Source organism: Rhododendron vialii, chromosome 12a (assembly GCF_030253575.1).
Source record: "Rhododendron vialii isolate Sample 1 chromosome 12a, ASM3025357v1".
Taxonomy (NCBI): Eukaryota; Viridiplantae; Streptophyta; class Magnoliopsida; order Ericales; family Ericaceae; genus Rhododendron; species Rhododendron vialii.
The window spans coordinates 9,746,604-9,766,002 of record NC_080568.1 but is presented as its reverse complement, the minus strand read 5'-3'; the positions used below and the strand labels follow the sequence as shown (position 1 = coordinate 9,766,002).

At 37.5% G+C, this 19,399-nt stretch overlaps 2 protein-coding genes across 8 annotated transcripts; one reads left to right on the top strand and one right to left on the bottom strand.

Moving 5' to 3' along the window:
• The first annotated feature begins 5,315 nt into the window (after positions 1–5,315).
• Positions 5,316–9,462, top strand: LOC131310554 (protein CRABS CLAW). 2 transcript variants are annotated; one of them, XM_058337629.1, is made up of 8 exons: positions 5,316–5,367; positions 5,511–5,610; positions 6,987–7,103; positions 7,917–8,019; positions 8,139–8,187; positions 8,334–8,409; positions 8,506–8,565; positions 9,195–9,462. In XM_058337629.1, exons 2-8 carry the CDS (start codon positions 5,521–5,523, stop codon positions 9,204–9,206), a joined length of 507 nt encoding a protein of 168 aa, XP_058193612.1. In that variant the 5' UTR covers positions 5,316–5,367; positions 5,511–5,520; the 3' UTR covers positions 9,207–9,462. The 2 variants fall into 2 exon arrangements, 1 of the variants encoding a protein (XP_058193612.1); XR_009195259.1 differs by lacking the exon at positions 5,316–5,367 and having other exon boundaries at positions 5,405–5,610; positions 9,195–9,290; positions 9,434–9,462.
• A 2,766-nt stretch (positions 9,463–12,228) lies between these two features.
• On the bottom strand, positions 12,229–19,014 carry LOC131310553 (squamosa promoter-binding-like protein 6). 6 transcript variants are annotated; one of them, XM_058337628.1, is made up of 5 exons: positions 17,317–17,774; positions 17,079–17,148; positions 16,043–16,705; positions 14,785–14,924; positions 12,229–13,381 (listed from the first exon to the last, which is right to left on the bottom strand). In XM_058337628.1, exons 3-5 carry the CDS (start codon positions 16,582–16,584, stop codon positions 12,711–12,713), a joined length of 1,353 nt encoding a protein of 450 aa, XP_058193611.1. In that variant the 5' UTR covers positions 16,585–16,705; positions 17,079–17,148; positions 17,317–17,774; the 3' UTR covers positions 12,229–12,710. The 6 variants fall into 6 exon arrangements, with proteins under 6 accessions (XP_058193611.1, XP_058193610.1, XP_058193606.1 ...); XM_058337627.1 differs by lacking the exon at positions 17,079–17,148 and having other exon boundaries at positions 17,765–19,014; XM_058337623.1 differs by having other exon boundaries at positions 16,043–17,148; positions 17,317–17,758.
• Between the last annotated feature and the right edge of the window lie 385 nt (positions 19,015–19,399).

Below are 19,399 nucleotides of genomic sequence, written 5' to 3'. Positions count from 1 at the left end.
CTTCCCCCTCTCGTGAAGATCCCTTCTCCTTTTCAAGCCACCGCACTGCACGCCAGGTAGATCTCCCCCAATTACCGTATGAGCAAGGTCGTAGCCAGTTCGGCCACACCAATACCGCAACCAAGCCTCTAAGGGCCCCTCGGGCCTTGCCATGGCAACCACAGGAGACTTAAAGGGTCTGATTGTTGGCTCTCTCGCCCTCCGCTCCCATGGGGAACCACCTGTTTATAGACTAGCCCATGCCAACGCTTACCTCTCGTTTGGGCTCTTTGCTCCTGCTCGGGCCACCTAGGAAGTTGTCCATCTAGGATGTTGGGCTTGCGTCCAATGACAGAATCAAGAATTTAATTTGCCCTGGACTAATCCAAAATTTAATAACCATATATATATATAACCAAAAAGAGTTTTATAATCAATATTCTACGAACTTATACAAAACTACATAAATGTTAAAAAATAAACCAAAGAAAAGTATAAAAAAAAAACCGCACACTACTGAAGTATCGTACTGAAATTGTGTCCTACGTTGTTTTAGAGAATAAAAATAATTTATTATTGAATCTGAGTTGATATTATCAACAAGTTATCTTTCAATGAAAATAATTATATAAGATGGATCGGAAAAAAAAAAGAAAAAAGAAGAGGTTAGCTAGAATTTATTGGGCTAAAATTTTACATATAAATTTTTTTTTTTTTTTTAACTCCGCCTTTTATGTCCTCGCGGTGGTTGTGCGGGACCGCTTTCCATCGCGATCGTAATGTAGGGTCAAGTCCCTACTAGTTCTCGTCCGGTATCCTACGTGTCGCAGGACCCGCATTTTATCAACCCTTGTGCCACGCGTCACCTTCCTTGCAGGCCATGTGTCGCACGAACTTGTTGCCACGTGTCAGCCTCTTATTGGGCAGTCAACCGGTCAATGAGTCAAACTTCTTCCAAGACGTTGACCTTCCCTACACCTATTAAAATCACTCGACCATGATACGAAGATAAATCAAAATGTTCCTCGATCTTCCAACTCCTTTTGCAAATTCTCTATGATGTCCAGTTATGAATATATATATATGTATATATCTTGTTACGAAAGGATGTCTCCTTTATAAAGATTGAGGAAAGGCACATCGAAAGTCCGTCAATTTCCTTTGATCCTAGAAACGTATATTCCCTATATACCTCGCGTGTAAAGGGTTCATGACCTAACCTTAATAAGAACATGCCTGTGCAGCTGTGCTTCAATCGATGATCAGTTCTATCAAGAGGGCCGTCGGTTAGAACTTAGAAGTCCATAGTCAAATAATCCTTCGAAAAAACTTTTCAATCGCGCTCTCGCTCCCAATGCTCGCGAAATTTAACAGTTTGGAATGCCTTTGAAATACGCTTTCTTGCTCACGCAACGCACGTGCTTTATGTGACTTAGGTTAGAACTTGAACAATTGTGATGATTGAAAGTTTGCATTTCTGATCATGTTTCGGCTACGTCCCAAAAATATAACTATCTGACAGAAACTAAAGTCCGTTAGGCATTTCTTTTTTTTTGCTCGGCAAAAGAAAATTTTATTTAGCTCGAAGAGGGTACATCGAGTAAAAGGGAAGGGAGAACCAAAAAGTTCACCACAACCCTAAAAAGAGAAGGAAAATAAAAGGAAAGTTACATCCCAAAAAGACACCTAAATAATGAGTCTTTTAACACCGTCAAGGTTTGATTTGATATCTTCCACCGTATATACCTTTATATCAAACTTGGCTTTGATACATATGGCTACTCTTGTCTTCTAACACCGACAAGGTCCGTTGGGCATTTCTAAAGTTTTTTTTTTCCGGTAAAAGTCAGCATTGGTAGTTATGGTTAGTGAAGTTTGAACCCAATTTTAAAGATTTAAGTTAACTTTCATCTCAAATAAATTACTGTAAAATAACTACTGGAGAGCAAAAAAACACTACTGAAAATTAACCTAGCTAGACTCACAGAGAGAGAAGAAACAGAGGGTAGAGAGAGAGAGAGAATCCAAGACAAGAAAGTGAGAAACCTAGTAGTGAGAGACAAGTCTAATCAAAGTTTCCGAATTTAGACATGAAAGAGAGGGAGCATAGATCAAATGATTATGTCCAAACTCGTTAATGATCAATGCGCGTAAGGCAGGCGGTGGAGAGATAGTAGTTGATGGGCTAGCCAGTGGAATGGTTCGAGGAAGGCATGGGAATCTCGTGTCCATCCATGAGAGAGAGAGAGAGAGAGAGAGAGAGAGAGAGAGAGAGTTGTAGAGAGAGAGAGGGACAAGGTTGGGAAAGTCGTTTTATACGAGCAGGGAAAGTAGTGGGGAAAGCAAGTGAAAATAGATTAGTTTCTAATTTGGGAAATCTAGGAATAGTCCCATCACTCGAAAAACAAATAAGACACAATAAACCATACTGATAGCTTTCTCCCTAAAATCACTGTGACAGTGACATGTGATCTTTTCACCTGTCATTTTCTGCTTCCTTTGTTTTTAAAACGTTGTACCCACCAAACCGGAGTCAAGAGAAGATGACAGACACCATGCCATGCATCCCCCCCATTCTCTCTCTCTCTCTCTCTCTCTCTCTCTCTCTCTCTCTCTCTCTCTCTCCTTTTTGTTCCCTTTCAACTTTTCTTTCATGACTTGTACCTGCTATTCAGTGGAAAGTTGGAAACTAGCTAAAAAAAATCGTTTTGCTCAATGAAATCAGGGATTTGCCATGATGAAAAAGAAAGTTTTGGGTTTTGCCACAAATTAGCAATGTGCCATGATCGAAAGGAAGATTTTGGGATTTGTCAACCAATTGCCCTAACTACTATTTTAAATAACTTTAACGTAATACATGTAGGTATCGTTGATACAATCGTATATAATGTCACTATATCAAATCAAATTAGTAGGGAAAAATCCGAACTTTTGATATGAAAAGCCTGATAAATTATGTGTTGGTCGTTTTTTCAAAGGCTTGGGTTCACTGCTAACACCTATAGTTGGTGCACCCAACGTGAGACACGGGTACGAGCTTATCATATGTTGCCACCATTTTTTGGTGTAGCGAATGTGAAACATGGATGTGGATTGATAATTTATAGTTTCGGGAACCCGAATCACATGTACTCCTGCATGGATAAAAAAAGTTTCTCATTCATATACTCTTTGAAATAAATTTTTCAAAACAAATTTAAAAAAATAGATTTGATTGGTACATAATATTTCTTGCCAAACTTTAAAAATACGCTGCTGCTGTTTCAAATTTATGACCAACAAGAATCTTAGAGGTTTTTTTTCTGCACACACGTAATAAGTTTTGAGTTTTTTCCCCACTCAAAGATACCTGTAGGGACCAATCTCATCTCATAGGACTCCTCCAAACTAATAGAGTATTTGGAGTTGCTCAGGGTTATGGCACCACCTTGTGTGCACCATTGGATGTGTGTTTATCTCATATACGTGAAAATTTAGTTGTTTCTATCATATTATCATAACGAGTCATGTTTTGCCGATCCAAAAAAAAAAAGTCATGTTTTAAGTAGTACTAAAAAAAGGAGCGACGGTGACAAAAAAATTGTCACTAAGCTGTCACTAAAGGGGTTGATAAAAAAATTTAGTGACAGCTTTTCACCTATAGTGAATTCTTGTCTGCATAAGAAAAAGATCGATAGTAACATTTTCTAGCTATAATTCATTCTTCTTTGCCGAGCAAAAAATAATAATAATAATTTTCTAGCTATATGAAAGTATTTCCTTATGGGTCTTCTGGAATTTTTATTTTTTTATTTTTGGCATGCATAAGTGCATGTGTCGTCCCTACAGTGTCAACATCTATGCAGATTGAGTAGACCCATTTAGATAAAAGGCTTATGATTGCCTCTAATAATTATTAGATGGATTTAGATAAATTGTCAGATTAAGTTCTGGTTGATTAAATGGAGCATATCATATGATAAAACTTTTGTGATCGATCCATGTAACCTTGGTTGAAGCAAAGCTGCATATATATCAAAGGAAATTGATAGATATATAGGGATGAGAGCTTAGAGCTTGGTTTGACCATTGAGTCAAAGCTCAAAATTAATGTTTTCTCCAATTTAGGCTTTTGTTAGCCATTCAAGCAAACCAAATTATCATTCTAAGAATGTAAAAGAGATCCAAAACGTTTATGGATGTGGGCAGCATTTCATTCATTCTCACTAAGCCCCCCTCTAGTCCGCGATTAGGGTATTTAGCCCCGTTGCAGTCATCATACAACTTATCTGAAATGAAATTAGGACAAGAATGTATCAGAAATTCAATTATTTCGCCACTCGAGCCCCCTCGATGTACCCTTTCGAGTTTATATATATGTTTCGTTTTGCCGAGCAAAAAAATAAAAAAGAATGTATCAGAAATTCCATTATTTCGCCGGAAGTGTCATTTTGGGGTCTTTGCCTCACCATTTGCAGGGAAAATGCAAAAATCGTTGCATTGTTAAATACATAGTCATTTCTCACCAACCAAATGGACCAAAGTGTTACAAAAAAGCATGTTTCCCATGTACTAGTAATATATATATTTTTTTTGAAAGGCGAAAAATTTATTAATCTTTGATATATATAGTTAGGAGTATTATCATTTAGCCTTTCATTAATTGGTATCTTACCAAAATTTATTAGGAGTTTGGCGTACCATTGATTGGTCAGGTGGTATGTGATTTTGTGTGATTATTTATGATTCTCAATTCTAACTTCTTGTAGCTATTGCCGAGCAAAAAAAAAAGGAAAAAAAAAAATTACCTTCTTTTAGCTACTCGACTAAAAAATTCCTTTTTCTATAAAGAAAAAATGTACAGGGTGGCCCCTTAAAAGTTAATTGCAATTAAAAAAAATTCAACATAAAACATAAAAAAGAGTCCACCCCTAAATCTCAAATTTTGACCACAAATAGCAACCAATGTTTATCAACATCATGTCCATGTTCACATGTTTCAGCCAAGATGATCCAAAAACTCTCCATCTGATCAAGCGGGCCCATTACAAAGGAAAGGGTCCCACAGCTTCAAGGTTAAGATCGAGTAGTAAATGAGTTTTTTGTCTGCTCGTTTCAAAAGAAAATGAAAAAACGTTTTCAGCAATGCTACCCACCGCTCTGTTTCACCGCTTCCTCTACGGTAGCATTCAATCTCACCATCCGTCTCGATAATAAATGATCCAAATTTAAAATAAAAAAACTCTTTCAAGCCAATCCGGACGTTTCAAAATACTTTTGAATGATGAGATAGATGGCGGTGGGGAGAGCGATGATGAATGAGAGCGGTAGGGGTAGACTTTTTGAAAAATTGTCTGCATGTATGTAAAGCTAAGCGTACCAAGTGGCCGTGCAACTCTTCAGAGCTGGGTATCTATCTGTCTTCTCTATATAGTAACCCTAGATTTTCTTTTTCACTCTTATGCATATTCTCTCTCCCATATCTTTCCTTCAAAAACCCTAATATCTTCTTTGTCTGTCTCACCTTTCGGTTCTCTTAATTTCTTCTTCAGTTGTTTGAACATGGGAGAGAAAGCCTCCATGGATTCGGTTCCACCTGCAGCTGACAATCTTTGCTATGTCCGTTGCAACTTCTGCAACACTGTTCTTGCTGTAATACTCTCTCTCTCTCTCTCTCTCTCTCTCTCTCTCTCTCTCTCTCTCTCTCTCTCTCTCTCTCTCTCTCTCTCTCTCTCATATATGTATGTATATGTTGTGATATATAGAGACCTAGTTAGTCCCCTATAGAAAGTAGCAAGCTGGCAGCAACAGGATATGCATCATCACTATCTTATGTATCTATTTGTCATCCATGATTCCACATATCGAAGTTAGTCAATAACTATCACTTCCTTACATAAACCCTTAAGTGTGACAAAAAAGGGCAAAGGCAAAAAGGGCTTAACATTTGGTGCAATAATTGGTTTTCTTTTGCATCTATTCACATACAGTCCAAATTTTTAGCGAAAAATATATGCTATTATCCTAAACATCATGATGCGTGTGTTACGTTCCTTTTTTGCTTTTTTGGTGTACCATTTGTCAAGTTTTTAATAAAATTTTGTTGCCGATAAAAAAATCTCATGTGTTAGTGTTCCATTGGTTGTTTGAAATTGTCCGATACTGTCTCAATCAGTGAACTCTTGAAAATATCTTCCTTGGAGTTGGACGGGGACAATTATAGTTCACGTCGCTATTTCTGAATCTAGAGGCGAGTACGTCCTCTTGGTTGTGTTGTTATTCTCACATCATGAAGAGTAGGGTGCATAGCGTCAAAGTTGGTGGAGTGTAATGAATATGGTCCTTTTAATTTCACCTTTTTGGAGTAATTTTTAAGATGAAACATGTTGCGAGAGAAGTGCTTTCGATCAATCTTGTCTTGTGATATGTTTCGACTTCTTTTTTCCTAATTTCAAGATGAATGTTCCACCAGTACTTGTTAAACATATCACAAGATTTTGAACAAAAAATTCACTTTTTAATTTGAGCAATTTTTTGGATAGAAAACATGTTCCGGAAAAAAGTTCTTTCATCTTGAGATATGTATTGGCCTTTTCATTTACTATGTTTAAGATAAAAGTGATTCTAGCATTCAGTAAGCATATCATGAAAAAAAATAAAAAATTGATCGGGAAAAAAAATTATGAACTCGAATAACACTGTGTACAACGAGATGCTTAACATAAATTTCACTCTTTTATTTAAGATAAAACTGATCTGCTTTTTGACCTTTTTACTGCTTATTTTCAAGAAAAAAAAAATTGATTTCTGTTGTTTTTGTTACACATAGGTGTGTTAGGTACTAGCCTAATAGTTAGCTAGCCCTCTTCCCTCATTTACATCCTTGTTTAGTTGCTTCTTAATTTCTCTCACAGAAAATGCTAACGAAAGGTAGAACATGATTCTCTCTCTCTCTCTCTCTCTCTCTCTCTCTCTCTCTCTCTCTCTCTCTCTCTCTCTGTGTGTGTGTGTGTGTTGTATTTTTGTAGGTTGGGATCCCATGCAAAAGGTTACTGGACACAGTGACAGTGAAATGCGGGCATTGCAGTAACCTCTCCTTTCTCAGCACAAGGGGCCAATGTTTTGATCATCAACCTAGTCTTCAGGTTTTTTTTTTTATTATTATTTCTTTGATCGATGAAAATGGATTTGCTAACTATCTTTTAACCTAATGCTGCCCTCTTTGCAAACTTATGGGACCCATTCCCGCATAAATCTTTTTAACGGCAGAGCCGTGAATAGTTATTTACGGAGTCAATCGCGATCGTTCAAAAGTATTTTGGACGGTTCAAATGTTAAGTTTCATTAAAATTCCGTTGTAAAGAATTTGTTCCCAGCAAAGCCGTGAAGAAGTTTCTGTCAAAAAATTAATAACCCTAAGAATTTAGAGAAAAGTGAATTAGAATGATCGATGTGGCATTGAAATTTTTGAATTTACGAATCCCTCGATCTGCCCCAAATTTATTATCCTTTTGGACATGCGTGCCATTTTAAAATTACTTATATATATCATTTAATCCATAATACTTTGTACAATTTTGAAAGACTTGTTAAGTAGAAATAATTAAGGATCTACCAATATATCAAATAAGATTCATATATTACATATAAAAAATATTACACATTTAAAAATATAAACAATTTTTTTTTAGATGTACTCCAGATTAATAGTTAAAGTGGAAAAAAAATTTGGACGAACGGATTAATCAGATTGAATGATGTGACACCGTGCTTGCATGGAAATTTTGTCTCAAACAAGAGACCTACGCATGGCCGTCGAATCTCTCATTCTGTATGAAAATTTGATTTCGTATATTGTTAGAAAATGAAGCGAATTTTTTTTGTACTAACGAATGATTTTTCTTTTCTCGGCGAAAGCCGTACTAATGAATGTTCTTTTATGGAATTCATCGGGCCAGGGTTTTGGGCCTTTTGGCAGTGAAATCAAGAAGGGTTCTCCTTCATCGTCTTCATCAACTTCAAGCGAGCCAGTCTCCCCTAGAGCACCCTTTGTTGTAAAACGTAGTAAAAGAACGCCTAAATTATTTCTTCTTCTTTTTAATTTCTCAGTTAATTGCAGGTGATTATTTTTGCTAAATTAGATTTGGTTTATATATTTGGATTGTTTATTTGTTTTGCAGCACCTGAGAAGAAGCATAGGCTACCATCTGCCTACAACCGATTCATGAAGTGAGGGAAATTTACCCCAAATTAAATACAGAAATATGATTGTTTAAAATTTTAGCATAGAAAAATATGAGCGAATTCGTTATTTCTCATTGAATTTCTCTATATACGCTATTTCATAATTTTTTTTGTGTGTTTTCGAATAAAAGGGAGGAGATACAGCGCATCAAAGCAGCCAATCCTGAGATACCACATCGTGAAGCCTTTAGCGCCGCAGCAAAAAATGTACGTGTTATATATGCTTCTTCTTTTTTAATGAATTGTTTCGGATTTTTAACGTATTAACAAACTTTATTCTTTGTTTGAATTCATTTGAAATAGTGGGCTAGGTACATTCCAAATTCACCAGGTGGGCCAATGTCCGGGAGCTGCAGTAACCATGTAAGTGAAACATTTTCATTCTTGTCTAATCTTTTTTAAATTAATGTGATTTCGTAATTCTTAGAAATTAAAATACTTATACATTGAGAATGTTTCTCTATTAATTTCGCAAAGAAATTGTCGGCAGTAACCAAATTCGTTGTCACAAATGTTTAGTTTCGTAGAATAATGTAGCAAATTCGAATATCTTTCATTTGAAAATAAAAGGGTAATGATCAAGATTATCATTTATTTAAAAAAAAAAAAAACCTGACAATATCACTTTATTCTTGTCTGATATATAAGAGAATATTGAAGAATACCCTATATGTTCCATATTCTTATTCCTTCTTTGACGGACCCGCCTTTAATTGGATCTTTAGATTACGTAAATTAATGATTGTTTAAGGAATTTTCTCTACGAACTAAAGATTTCAATTACTTCTTACAGACACACAAACTTTTAAAATCATCAAATAAATACAAATAATATAACTTATAATTTTAAAATAAGGCAATAGTAGTAAAAAAAAAAAAAAAAAATTGGATCAAGAATATGGAGCAGGCCAGGGTAGTGAATTGTTATTTCTAAGAACTTTTGGTTCTATTGATGCAAAGTTAATTTGACGCTTATCATTAATTTGTTGCAGGACCAGGAGTGACTAATTAATGGGTACTAATCAAGAATCAACAACCGGATGCTATTGAATCAACTGATCGAAGACAACTACTCAGTCACTTAATTAATTACTACTTAATTAATTAGGTCCATTTGCTTGATTTCAACTTGTTATCTACTTAGTTACTCTGCTTCAGGCTCGATGGCACTTATTAATTACTAGATTAATTAAATGCTGTACTGGATGATAATCCTTAATTAGTTATGCTTCTGCTTAATTAATTAATTATGCACGTAAATCTACTATTGTCCAAGCTTAAATGGATGTAGTACATCATGGTGCCAAAATTTTCCATTTTCCAACAATTTTCATTAGGGTAAAGTTCAAACTTTATTTTGAGGGGTGGAAGGTATGACATAATGCGGGTTCTGGACTTGGGAATGAAAGAGCATTTGGGCTTGGGAATGAAAGAGCATTTCGAAAATATTTTAAATTACGAAAATTTGTGACAGCGGTATGTGAGATTCCTACCAGGGAATTGGACAAGGATTGAGAGCGTTCGCAAAGAGCTAGGATACAGAACGGATGTAGAGAGACTTATGAAAGGATTATGTGATGACCTAGGTAGGAATGAACTTTGTTGATAAACATGTGTGGTCAACTCACATAAATTTTTTGATTAATTTCTAGAAACACATAGCTTACATCAACTCAACTTTCACGAAAATAGGGCCATTGGGCCTATTGGTGTCCACCCAGACTTTTTTTATTTTTGTTTTTTTTAATCCAAGAAAATTCTAATTTTTACAAACCTAGGGGACATGGGATTGGTGGGGGACTTGAAACCTCACAAAATGAAGAGTCCATTACCTAATCTATCAATTGAGGTAGAGCAGTGGCAGAGCAAGAATTTTGACCCGATGAGACCGACATAGACATATTTTTATCTAAACGTATATGTTTATATCAAAAAAAAAATCAATTTTCAATACATTACATTTGTACATTGAAATGATTCTAACCTAATGTAATTAAAGTATATCAATCATTTTATTTTTTTTCTTTAGGCTACTTTAACAGTCACATGCTTATTTCTTATTTATGAAAGAAATTGAGAATATAAAACAACCGTTTTTATCATATTAAACCAAAATTATTATTAAGATTATTAGTAGCTATGTATGAATAATTGTCAATAATATTCAAAATAAAGTATATAAAAAATAAAAAAAAATTAAAACTTGGTGGGACCGGGGCCCCAGGCCTCCGCATAGCTTATTCCCTAGGTAGGAGGCATCTTCATACATCCAGAATCGCTCTAACTCTCCACACACACAATGTATATATCTCTATATATATAATTAGAAAAATTGTAATTATTACTTTGAATGTGTATAAATACCTATACGTATGTATATAAAGTTACTTAAAGTGCAAGAATTGCACTTTATTGAAGTGCTAAAGAGCAAACTTTAACATACTTTATATGGAGAGAAGAACCACCGAGGGTGGTAACCCAGTTGGCACGGGTGATGCGGCCAAAGTGCCTTTTCCTCCGCGTGCTCTCGGGTTCGAGCCCTTCCACTGTGCGTCTAGGTGGTACTGTGGTGACGGTCTGTCCTTCCGAACAGCGAACCTGACATTTCACAGTGGGTTGGGAGCCCCTATGATCACGCTCAAGGGGGTTGCTACGCCAGTTGCCCCCTCTTACCCTTTTTTGATTTTTTGATTTTATATATTTATATATATATATAAGGACACTTAAAAAAACCATCCAAATCTTAATCTCATAGTTTCCGATCAAATTTTGATGATCCGAGCTACTCAATGTGTTCAGAACGTGATTTTAAGGGTGCCCGCAAGAAACTGGCAAAAAAACTGTCCAGAAATGGCTTGATTTGAGCAGTTTTTTATTGGACCGTTCAATAAAGTTCAATAAAAAACTGTTCGGATGAAGCCCTTCCCTGTCTTTTTTTTTGCTGATTTCTCACGGGAACCCATAAAATTACGTTCTGATTACATTGAGCGGCCCGATCGAATCATCAAAATTCGATCAAAAACTTCGGGGGGTTTTTTTAAGGATTTTTTTAAAGTGTCCCCGGAACCGTCTCGATATATATATATATATATATATATATATATATATATATATATATAGAGAGAGAGAGAGAGAGAGAGAGAGAGAGAGAGAGAGAGAGGGGGGGGGGGGGGGGGGGGGGGGGGTGTGTTTATTATTTAGTTAAACTAGGCGTATGTATAGATCAATCTAGAAAGACTTGGTGCACATATAATGGCCTTAACACGCGCGTATCTCTCTTCCAGTAATTTCATATTTTAGTGGGTAGACTGTAGACACATTGGCCATGTTAAAAAGATATCAATATATTTTATTGGTGCTGGTGATATGATTTTGAAGGGGACATCAATGTCTCCTACTTTTCATTGACACCTTGTTTTATGTATCCTGCCTTTCGTTTGCTCGGATATGGACATCGGATTGGACTTGGATTTTGTGCAAGTGGTTGGACAATTAGTTCCATCAAATAAACGCGCCTTAAAAACTCTATGGGGTTTGAGCAAGTGAACATAAGAAAGTAATAAAGGCTTGTCTTACATGAGATCGAATGTTCGAATCTCACGGAAGTCAAACATTCCAAACCTTAGAGCAAGTGGAGAGTTTGCCCTGTTATTAACTTTAATGCTTCGTAATTATTTGAGGTGAGCGCAAGCTGGCCTTGACATGCGATTATAAAATAATAATATAATAAATAAACGGGCCTTAAAAAGGAAATTTTTATTTGTTGATGAGGTTGTCTTGATTGTACGGAGTATTATTCTTTAGTTAAGAAATTGAATAAAAGCTTTCTTTAAATGGTAAAACTGCCTAAGGTTTGTGGGATCAAAGCAGTACTACTTGAATAACAAAGAGGCAAAACCTCCATAATGATTTGGATTTAATAGGTAAGTAGATTTTCTCAACAAAAAAAAAAAAAAATTGCAGAGAACATCTTCCTCGCTAGTTTCCAAACTCACAACTATCCAAACAAACCCAACTCACAGATGGAGCCATGGAAAAATGTACAGTTCAGACCAAAAATGTAAAATGTACCATAAAAGCGTCTTCAGAAGGAAAAAGAAAAGCAACAGATGAGAGATTGCTTTCATGTATCCGTTTTCATGGCCTTAATAAACTCTAAGAACCTTCTACTGCTAATATTGACAACTGCATTCAGTCTTTCTATTCGTATAGGCGACTGAGCGATGACCTCTAGCTTAAATTCTAAACTAACCAGAACTCCACCGGCCAATACTCCTACAGGGCAGAAGCATAAGATGTCGAATCCCAAACCTACCGCAACCCTACCAATATTAGGCAAGATACCAGATCCAACAGCCAAATCATAATCACCGGGCTTATACAACATCATTAGACCATTAGGAGCCACCCTAACGAGATAGTCATCATTGATCCTGGTGCCATCTGTACAACAGAAGAACTGTAAGACCGGAGTTCCAACATTACGTACCCAACTGCTTTCACAACACCTACATGGTTGGAAAGTAACAGAAGACATCATGTTCCTGCTGCAATTGCATAGAATTCCTCTGCTGCTCCACTCTTTGAAGATGTGATGACAATTGAACCAAATCTACAGTCTGCCCACGTTCAGGAGAAATATACCCTTTACCTTTCGCATTATTGGATCTCTGAAAATTTCCAGTTGCTTGAACTTGAAAATCAACAGCACTTCTACTACTACCATTGAAAAACACGGGGGACCCTACCTGGCCAATTTCCATTGAGTCCATCGCAGAAGAACAAAACCCTTTTGGTGGCAGACTTTTCTCAATGCTTAACCCATCATAGTTTCCAGCATTCAGATCCATAACCGATGGAATTTCTGTCAAATGACTTGACAAATTTTTTGACAGAAGAGAGAGAGCACTACCGGAGTTTGACAACCCAGATAGTTCTTGAACTGTTGAAGCTGTTTCAAATTTATAGCCAGTTTGTGAAGAAAAATTTCCAGGAGAGAATTGTTTTCTCGAGCCATAAGGATGGAAGATGAGGTTCGAATTTGACTCCTTTTCTACTTTGGCATGGCCACACTGGTTACCTCGGACATTTCCTTGTGGAGAGATAAATCCACTGGGAAGCATGTCCGGGAAAACGAAGGATGATCTTTTTGGTAGAGAAGTCCATAGAAACCCGTCATCTGTCACGGGAAAAAAAAAAAACAGTTGTTTTAATAGGAAGTGAGAATCATACAACTCTAAGAGGATTCTACAACTTAATAGAATCAAAAGAGATTAAGAGTATCGCCCGACCAATAACTTTGACATTCAGTAGTTGGCATGGGAAGGGAAATTTAGAATGTAACAAGGTGGAATCTTACCTATAAAAGGTGTTGGTAAGGGTACGTCAGAAGTGCCGTTCAAAATAAAAAGGGTAGGTCAAATGAGAATTTCTTTGATAACTTGTTGTCCAGCCCAACGGACAGACGAAGTACCAATCTCATTGTCCACTAGCAGGGGACCCAAATAAGAATGTCATAAGGTGGAATAAAACAAGAATGTCACAAGGTACTAAATGCATCTTTATGAAAACTCTGGTTCTTCCAAGTTTTTTCCTTCTCCAAAATCAGTGGACAAGGAATTTGGGTGCTGCGAGGTTTCTATCAGACAACTCAAAGTACTGGGAAAAACTCGAAAATGGTAAAATGGAAATATATGATTTTCAATTGCAAGTCTCAATACCAAGAGGAAAAGTTTCAGAAACTCAACTCTCACACTAGTCTTGCACTTCATTATGCTAAATTGAAAATAATGAAGTAAGACTAAGTTGGAAGCTCGACTTATCCACATAATATTATCTCTGTTAAGTATCCCACTCAAAACCAATTGGCAATGAGTGGAGAGGCCGCCCAGGCTCATACACTAGTTTTGAAGGTTATACGAAACCAATGTGGGACAAACTTTGACACTCCCCCGCACGAGCGACACCTAACCCGCATGTGGAGAGGTAAACAATGTATCCATAACAAAGGGATCACAACGAGAACAAAGAAACAAGGTGCACGTAATGCACAAACACGGGGCAAACATGTGAAGTAGTCTAGGGTTTTTAGGTTTATTGTTATTTATCATTTATATATCAAGGGTAGCTTATAACCTTAGACAAACCCTAATAATACAGAAGGACTAAGCTACCATTTATATATAAATGACAAAAAACAAAAAACATAAAAACCCTAGACTACTACACAAAACAATCAAGAGAGTCTTGTCCAAAATCCTCTGAAAGCCTAGCTCTAATACCATGTTAAGCATCTAACTCAAAACCAATTACCAATGCCACCCAGACTCGTGTACTAGTTTTGGAGGTCATAATTAACCAATTTGGGACAAGCTCTAACAATCTTATGATGATGCCAATGACCAACAAATGATAGTTTAGTTCACAATTTAGAAGGTTTTTTTTTATAACGACATTTTAGAAGTTTGTTCAGTCAAAGCCAGGTGATCGAACAAGACATACAGTGAACTTTTGGAAGGGGAATTGAGTAATAAGGGATATCCAATCCTGAATCACTACGAAAGAGCCAAGACGAGTACATACCTTCAAGATACTGAAGCAACATGTGTGGTTTACCAGAGAGAGTAGTATCCAATTGAGGCTTTCTTCGTCGCTCATTGTGTCCTGCAAGGCGTTTCCGACAACTGCGTTTTCCATCATCAAATTCAGCCAGCAAATGAAACCTGGTTGCCAAAATCGTAATTAGTTACCCCCATAATATCTAATAAACAGCGAAGCAATTCGCCTCAACTTAGCCTGTCAGCATCATGAGTTTGAAAGGATAGCTTAAGAAACTCAACACAGACACCCACTCTAAAAATGAGGCTAGAGTGTCAACCATTTTCCTTTCAATTGATTACCCCCAGAATCAATAATCCAAACACAGGCTAGAGTGTCAACCTAAAAATGAGGCATCAACTAAACACATAATTGCCTTTTCCAAATGCACGTAAACCTATTTTGCCATCACCCAAATCCAGAAGCTTCACTATTCTTGCTCTACTTCAAAAGCCAAAGTATGAGACATCAACTATGTCATGGTGTTCTGGGACTATAACAGTAGCTTAAATCTTGAAGAATCTGTTGCTGATACTGTCAAGAGCTCAGGAGAACTCAAATGTAACATAAGAGTAGATGACTCAATACATAAAATTCAAGGGAGAGCTACAAGAGATGCATTACCAGTGTTACCCTAGCCCATAAAGAGGCAGAAAGCGTGCATTACTTTACGATTTTCCCCGATAATTTATAGAAACCTTTTTGTGGCTTTATGAGCCTAAGCATACATGGGAGTTGGCCATCTTTTCAGTGATGGAAAAAAAATTAGACAAAAAAGTAGGGAACAAGTTTTACTTAATGATAGACTGTAAGAGTTGAAAATAGAAAACAAAGCACTCAAAAAAGGACCCAAAGGATTTACGTCTTAAAGCTTAGATCCATGGGTAAAGATGAACATAGGAATCTAGCCATGAAAGAGGAGAATACAAGGAGCAGGTTATGTCAAGTAACTCTCATTAAGTCTAGCGCCCCAAATACCCCTTATACAGGAAAACCTGTATAATAAATCGAGGCAATGAAACCTTGTTCTTTTCTTATTAATGGGGTTGTTGAACTCACAAAAACTCACTGCATTAACTAGAAAATCTAGGAAAGGACGACTTCTAGTCCAGTACTTTGGCTTCAGCTTAAATCCCATGAAAACAAGAAATTTGGATTAATGCGCCGATATAAACATGACCATCACAATTTAAGGACACTAATCATAGTGAAAGACCGCATGCAATTGATCATACATTCATACCTGCTACATTGCTGACAAAACCTTTTCTCAACTCCATTAACCATGACCCTAGCAGTCTTTGAGTGTACATCACAAACTCTATGCCTTTTGTGATAATCCTTTGAGGAACTTAGGTCCTTGTTACACCCGTGCACCTGGCAAGTCAGATTCTCAGAAGACAAATTCATCGTTCGTGCTCTCTTTGATGCAAATGAAGATCCTACAGAAGAAAAACCCGATGTTTCGTTCACAAATCTACTACTCTTGGCTTCGCTCCAATCAGCAAATTTCCCCAACTTCAAATCAACTACGGATGATATTGGAACATTAGATGCAATCAAAGGAGAGGAAAAGCTTAACCCAGATTCCAATTCCCCAAACGGTGAATTTGATTTAGCATCACAACCAGCAGAAGGCAGAGTTGTACCATCACCATCACACATATCAAAACCACCCAAAACATTCAAAAATGGATTACTAGGATCCCCCTTTCCCATCATGTTAGGGAACCCCTTTTCCATAAATTCCATGCTCTGAATTACTCCTCCACTAGATCCAAACATGCCATAAGAGTTACAGAAGGGTTTCAAGGTCCAACCAATTGACACTTATCTAGCTGGAAAACCTATTTCACCACATTAGAAGGGACTCATCCGTGCTGAAGCATGCCTTCAAGACTCCAATCTGTGAAAAATAGTAACATTGAAATCCCTCGTGGAAAACATTAAGGTTCAAAAATCATAAACAGACAAACACAACTCTGAAAACAAATTTCGTTTCTACTTCGCTCAGCAGCCCAGAAACCGGACCCAACTGTAGTTTCTGAATAAATACACACAAAAGCAGAGAAAATCTGGTGAAATAGCTTATAGGGACATCGAAGTATCAAATCAAGGAAGTCAGCAGCACAAGGAGTCACAGTATGCCATGTAACCAGAAACACAAAAAGTACTCGCTCTTAACTTGACAGGTAAAGTATGGGTAAAAGGAAACTAAGACAGAATTGAACCGGGTGGCTAGAAAAAACAAGAGAAACTTCAATTCAAAAAGAACTCACAATGTGCAAAGTACAAATTACTTCTAGTCTAGGACTCTTTCCATCAGAAGAGCCTCCAAAACTCCATTCACTGAACAGCATAAAATTGCAAAAACTTTAAACAGCCAATCAAAACTCAGAACATAAATTTTATGCTTCTGCCCTTAAACCACAACTTCAGTTTCTGGATAAAAACCCACAGAAGCAAAGAAAATTTGGGGATGAGAGGATTATAGAAAAATTAGACTTTTTGGAGTACCAATATCAGCATAAGGAGTCGGTAGGAGGAATTGTGTGTGTAAGTTGGCCCGGACATCGGAGTATCGAAAAAAAAACCCTACACAACAAAGCTGTCCAATCTTAATGAGGCAGGAAAATTTCAAAAACTAAACACAATATAATGGAATTGAACTATTGGGTATCTCAAAGAACAAGAGAAACTTCAATCTAAACGAGAAATCAGACATATAAATATTAACCCTCACTGCAGAAAAGGTAAGGAATCACATGCTTCTACAACTCTCATCAAAGTTTCAAGCTTGAAAAAACCCTAGAAATACTTAAAAGTCACAAAGTTAAGTTTGCAAACATGGAAAAAAGCAGCTAATAGAGAAAGACCCATGTGAAAAGTTGAGTGGTAAAGCTTTTTTGATGTGGAAAATTAACAGAAAGCAGCACGAATGATGAACTTGAGTGACTTTTCTTACCAGAATGAACAGTGGAGAGAGAGGGAGAGAGGTGGGGTATTCTTTTATTTTTCCTTCCAGTAGAGTACAACTTATGGTGAGGTCGAAGCAGATATTGAGAAGGTCAAAATTGATTTCCACTGCCGCTCGTGCCCAAAAAAGAAAGGGACACATGGAGGTCTTTTTGTAGCTTTTCGTGACGGAGACTGTAATAATTCAACTTATGGTACGGAGATAATGTTAATATAATTGTGCATTATACAATGGACATTCTATAAATGTTTAGGCCAGTGATAAATTTATGCATAACCTATACCCCAAAAGATGGTCCCAAAACGCGCGTGACATTAATATGTGTTTCGGTAAGTCTACGGTTTCCCCGATTTGCTTCCCGACGCTGACATGGTGGGTGAGCCCCACGTCAGCAGCAGTAAAAAAAAAAAAAAATCGTGCTGAAAATTTGGATTTCCCCAAAACCTGACCATCTGGAACAGAGGAGGAGGACCACCGGCGACACCCACCACCGCCGGCGACCAACCCATGGGTATCTATGGAGTATTACTGGAGTATATGGTATGAGAAGCAAAAAAGAGAAGAAATCAGAGATGTCAGACGCCGCTGTTTCAGATAATGAAGGAGACGTATCTATATACCTTCGGGTAAGGATGGGTGATCGACGGCGTCGGTGAAGCCAGAGTACCCAGTAATAGATCAAGACCCTCCATTCACTGGAGGCCTGGGTCGCCGGAGTACACTTTCGCTCTGTTTCCTCTGTCTGTTCCGCCGTCGTCTCCGATCTCATCCTCCCGTTGAGCTCTCCCCTTCCCTACTGCTCTATTCTGTAATTTGGATCGTTTATTATGATTTATTGAAGTCATTTTTGGAATTTATGTGAAGTTATTGGCTATTTTTAATCTGTAATTTGGGGTCCAGTAAAATAATATTCCGGCCTCCCTCGTAATACTCCGGCGATGAACATCTCTCTCTCTCTCTCTCTCTCTCTCTCTCTCTCTCTCTCTCTCTCTCTCTCTGTATGATGTGTGAAGGAGGGACTCAGCCGCTCAAGGATGTTTTGGAAAGAAGAACACCCAGATATGTATTGGAGGGGGGTGTCCAAAAATAAGGAGGCTGGAGGGGAGGTGGAGCCAGCGGTGGTGGTGGTAGACGCTGGTGGTGAGTGTCGCCGATGGAGCCAGCGGTGGTGGTGGGTGTCGCCTGTGGTCCTCCTCCTCTTCCCCCTCTCTCTCTCTCTCTCTCTCTCTCTCTCTCTTCTTTCGTTTTCAGATTGTCCGGTTTGTGGAAATCGGAAATCCAAATTTTCAGCGTGAAATTTTTTTTTTCAACTGCTGACGTGGGGCCCACCCGCCACGTCAGCATCGGGAAGCAAATCGGGAAAACAAGTCGGGAACTGTAGACTTTCTGTATGTGTTTTCTTGATTTTGGGTGACCGGTCAAGTTTGCACGAATCTCAACTAATGTCGGAATCGTAAAGTTTACGATCGGGCGAACCTACAGTAAATCCAAATGGGAGAGGATTCTCTCCAAGTGATAAGAATGATTCAGGGACAGATTGATAGCTTTGCTTCGGTCGGTGTTTTGATTGCTGATGTTCGGCGACTTAAACAAGAGTTTGTGGAAGTTAAAGTGAGTTTCGTT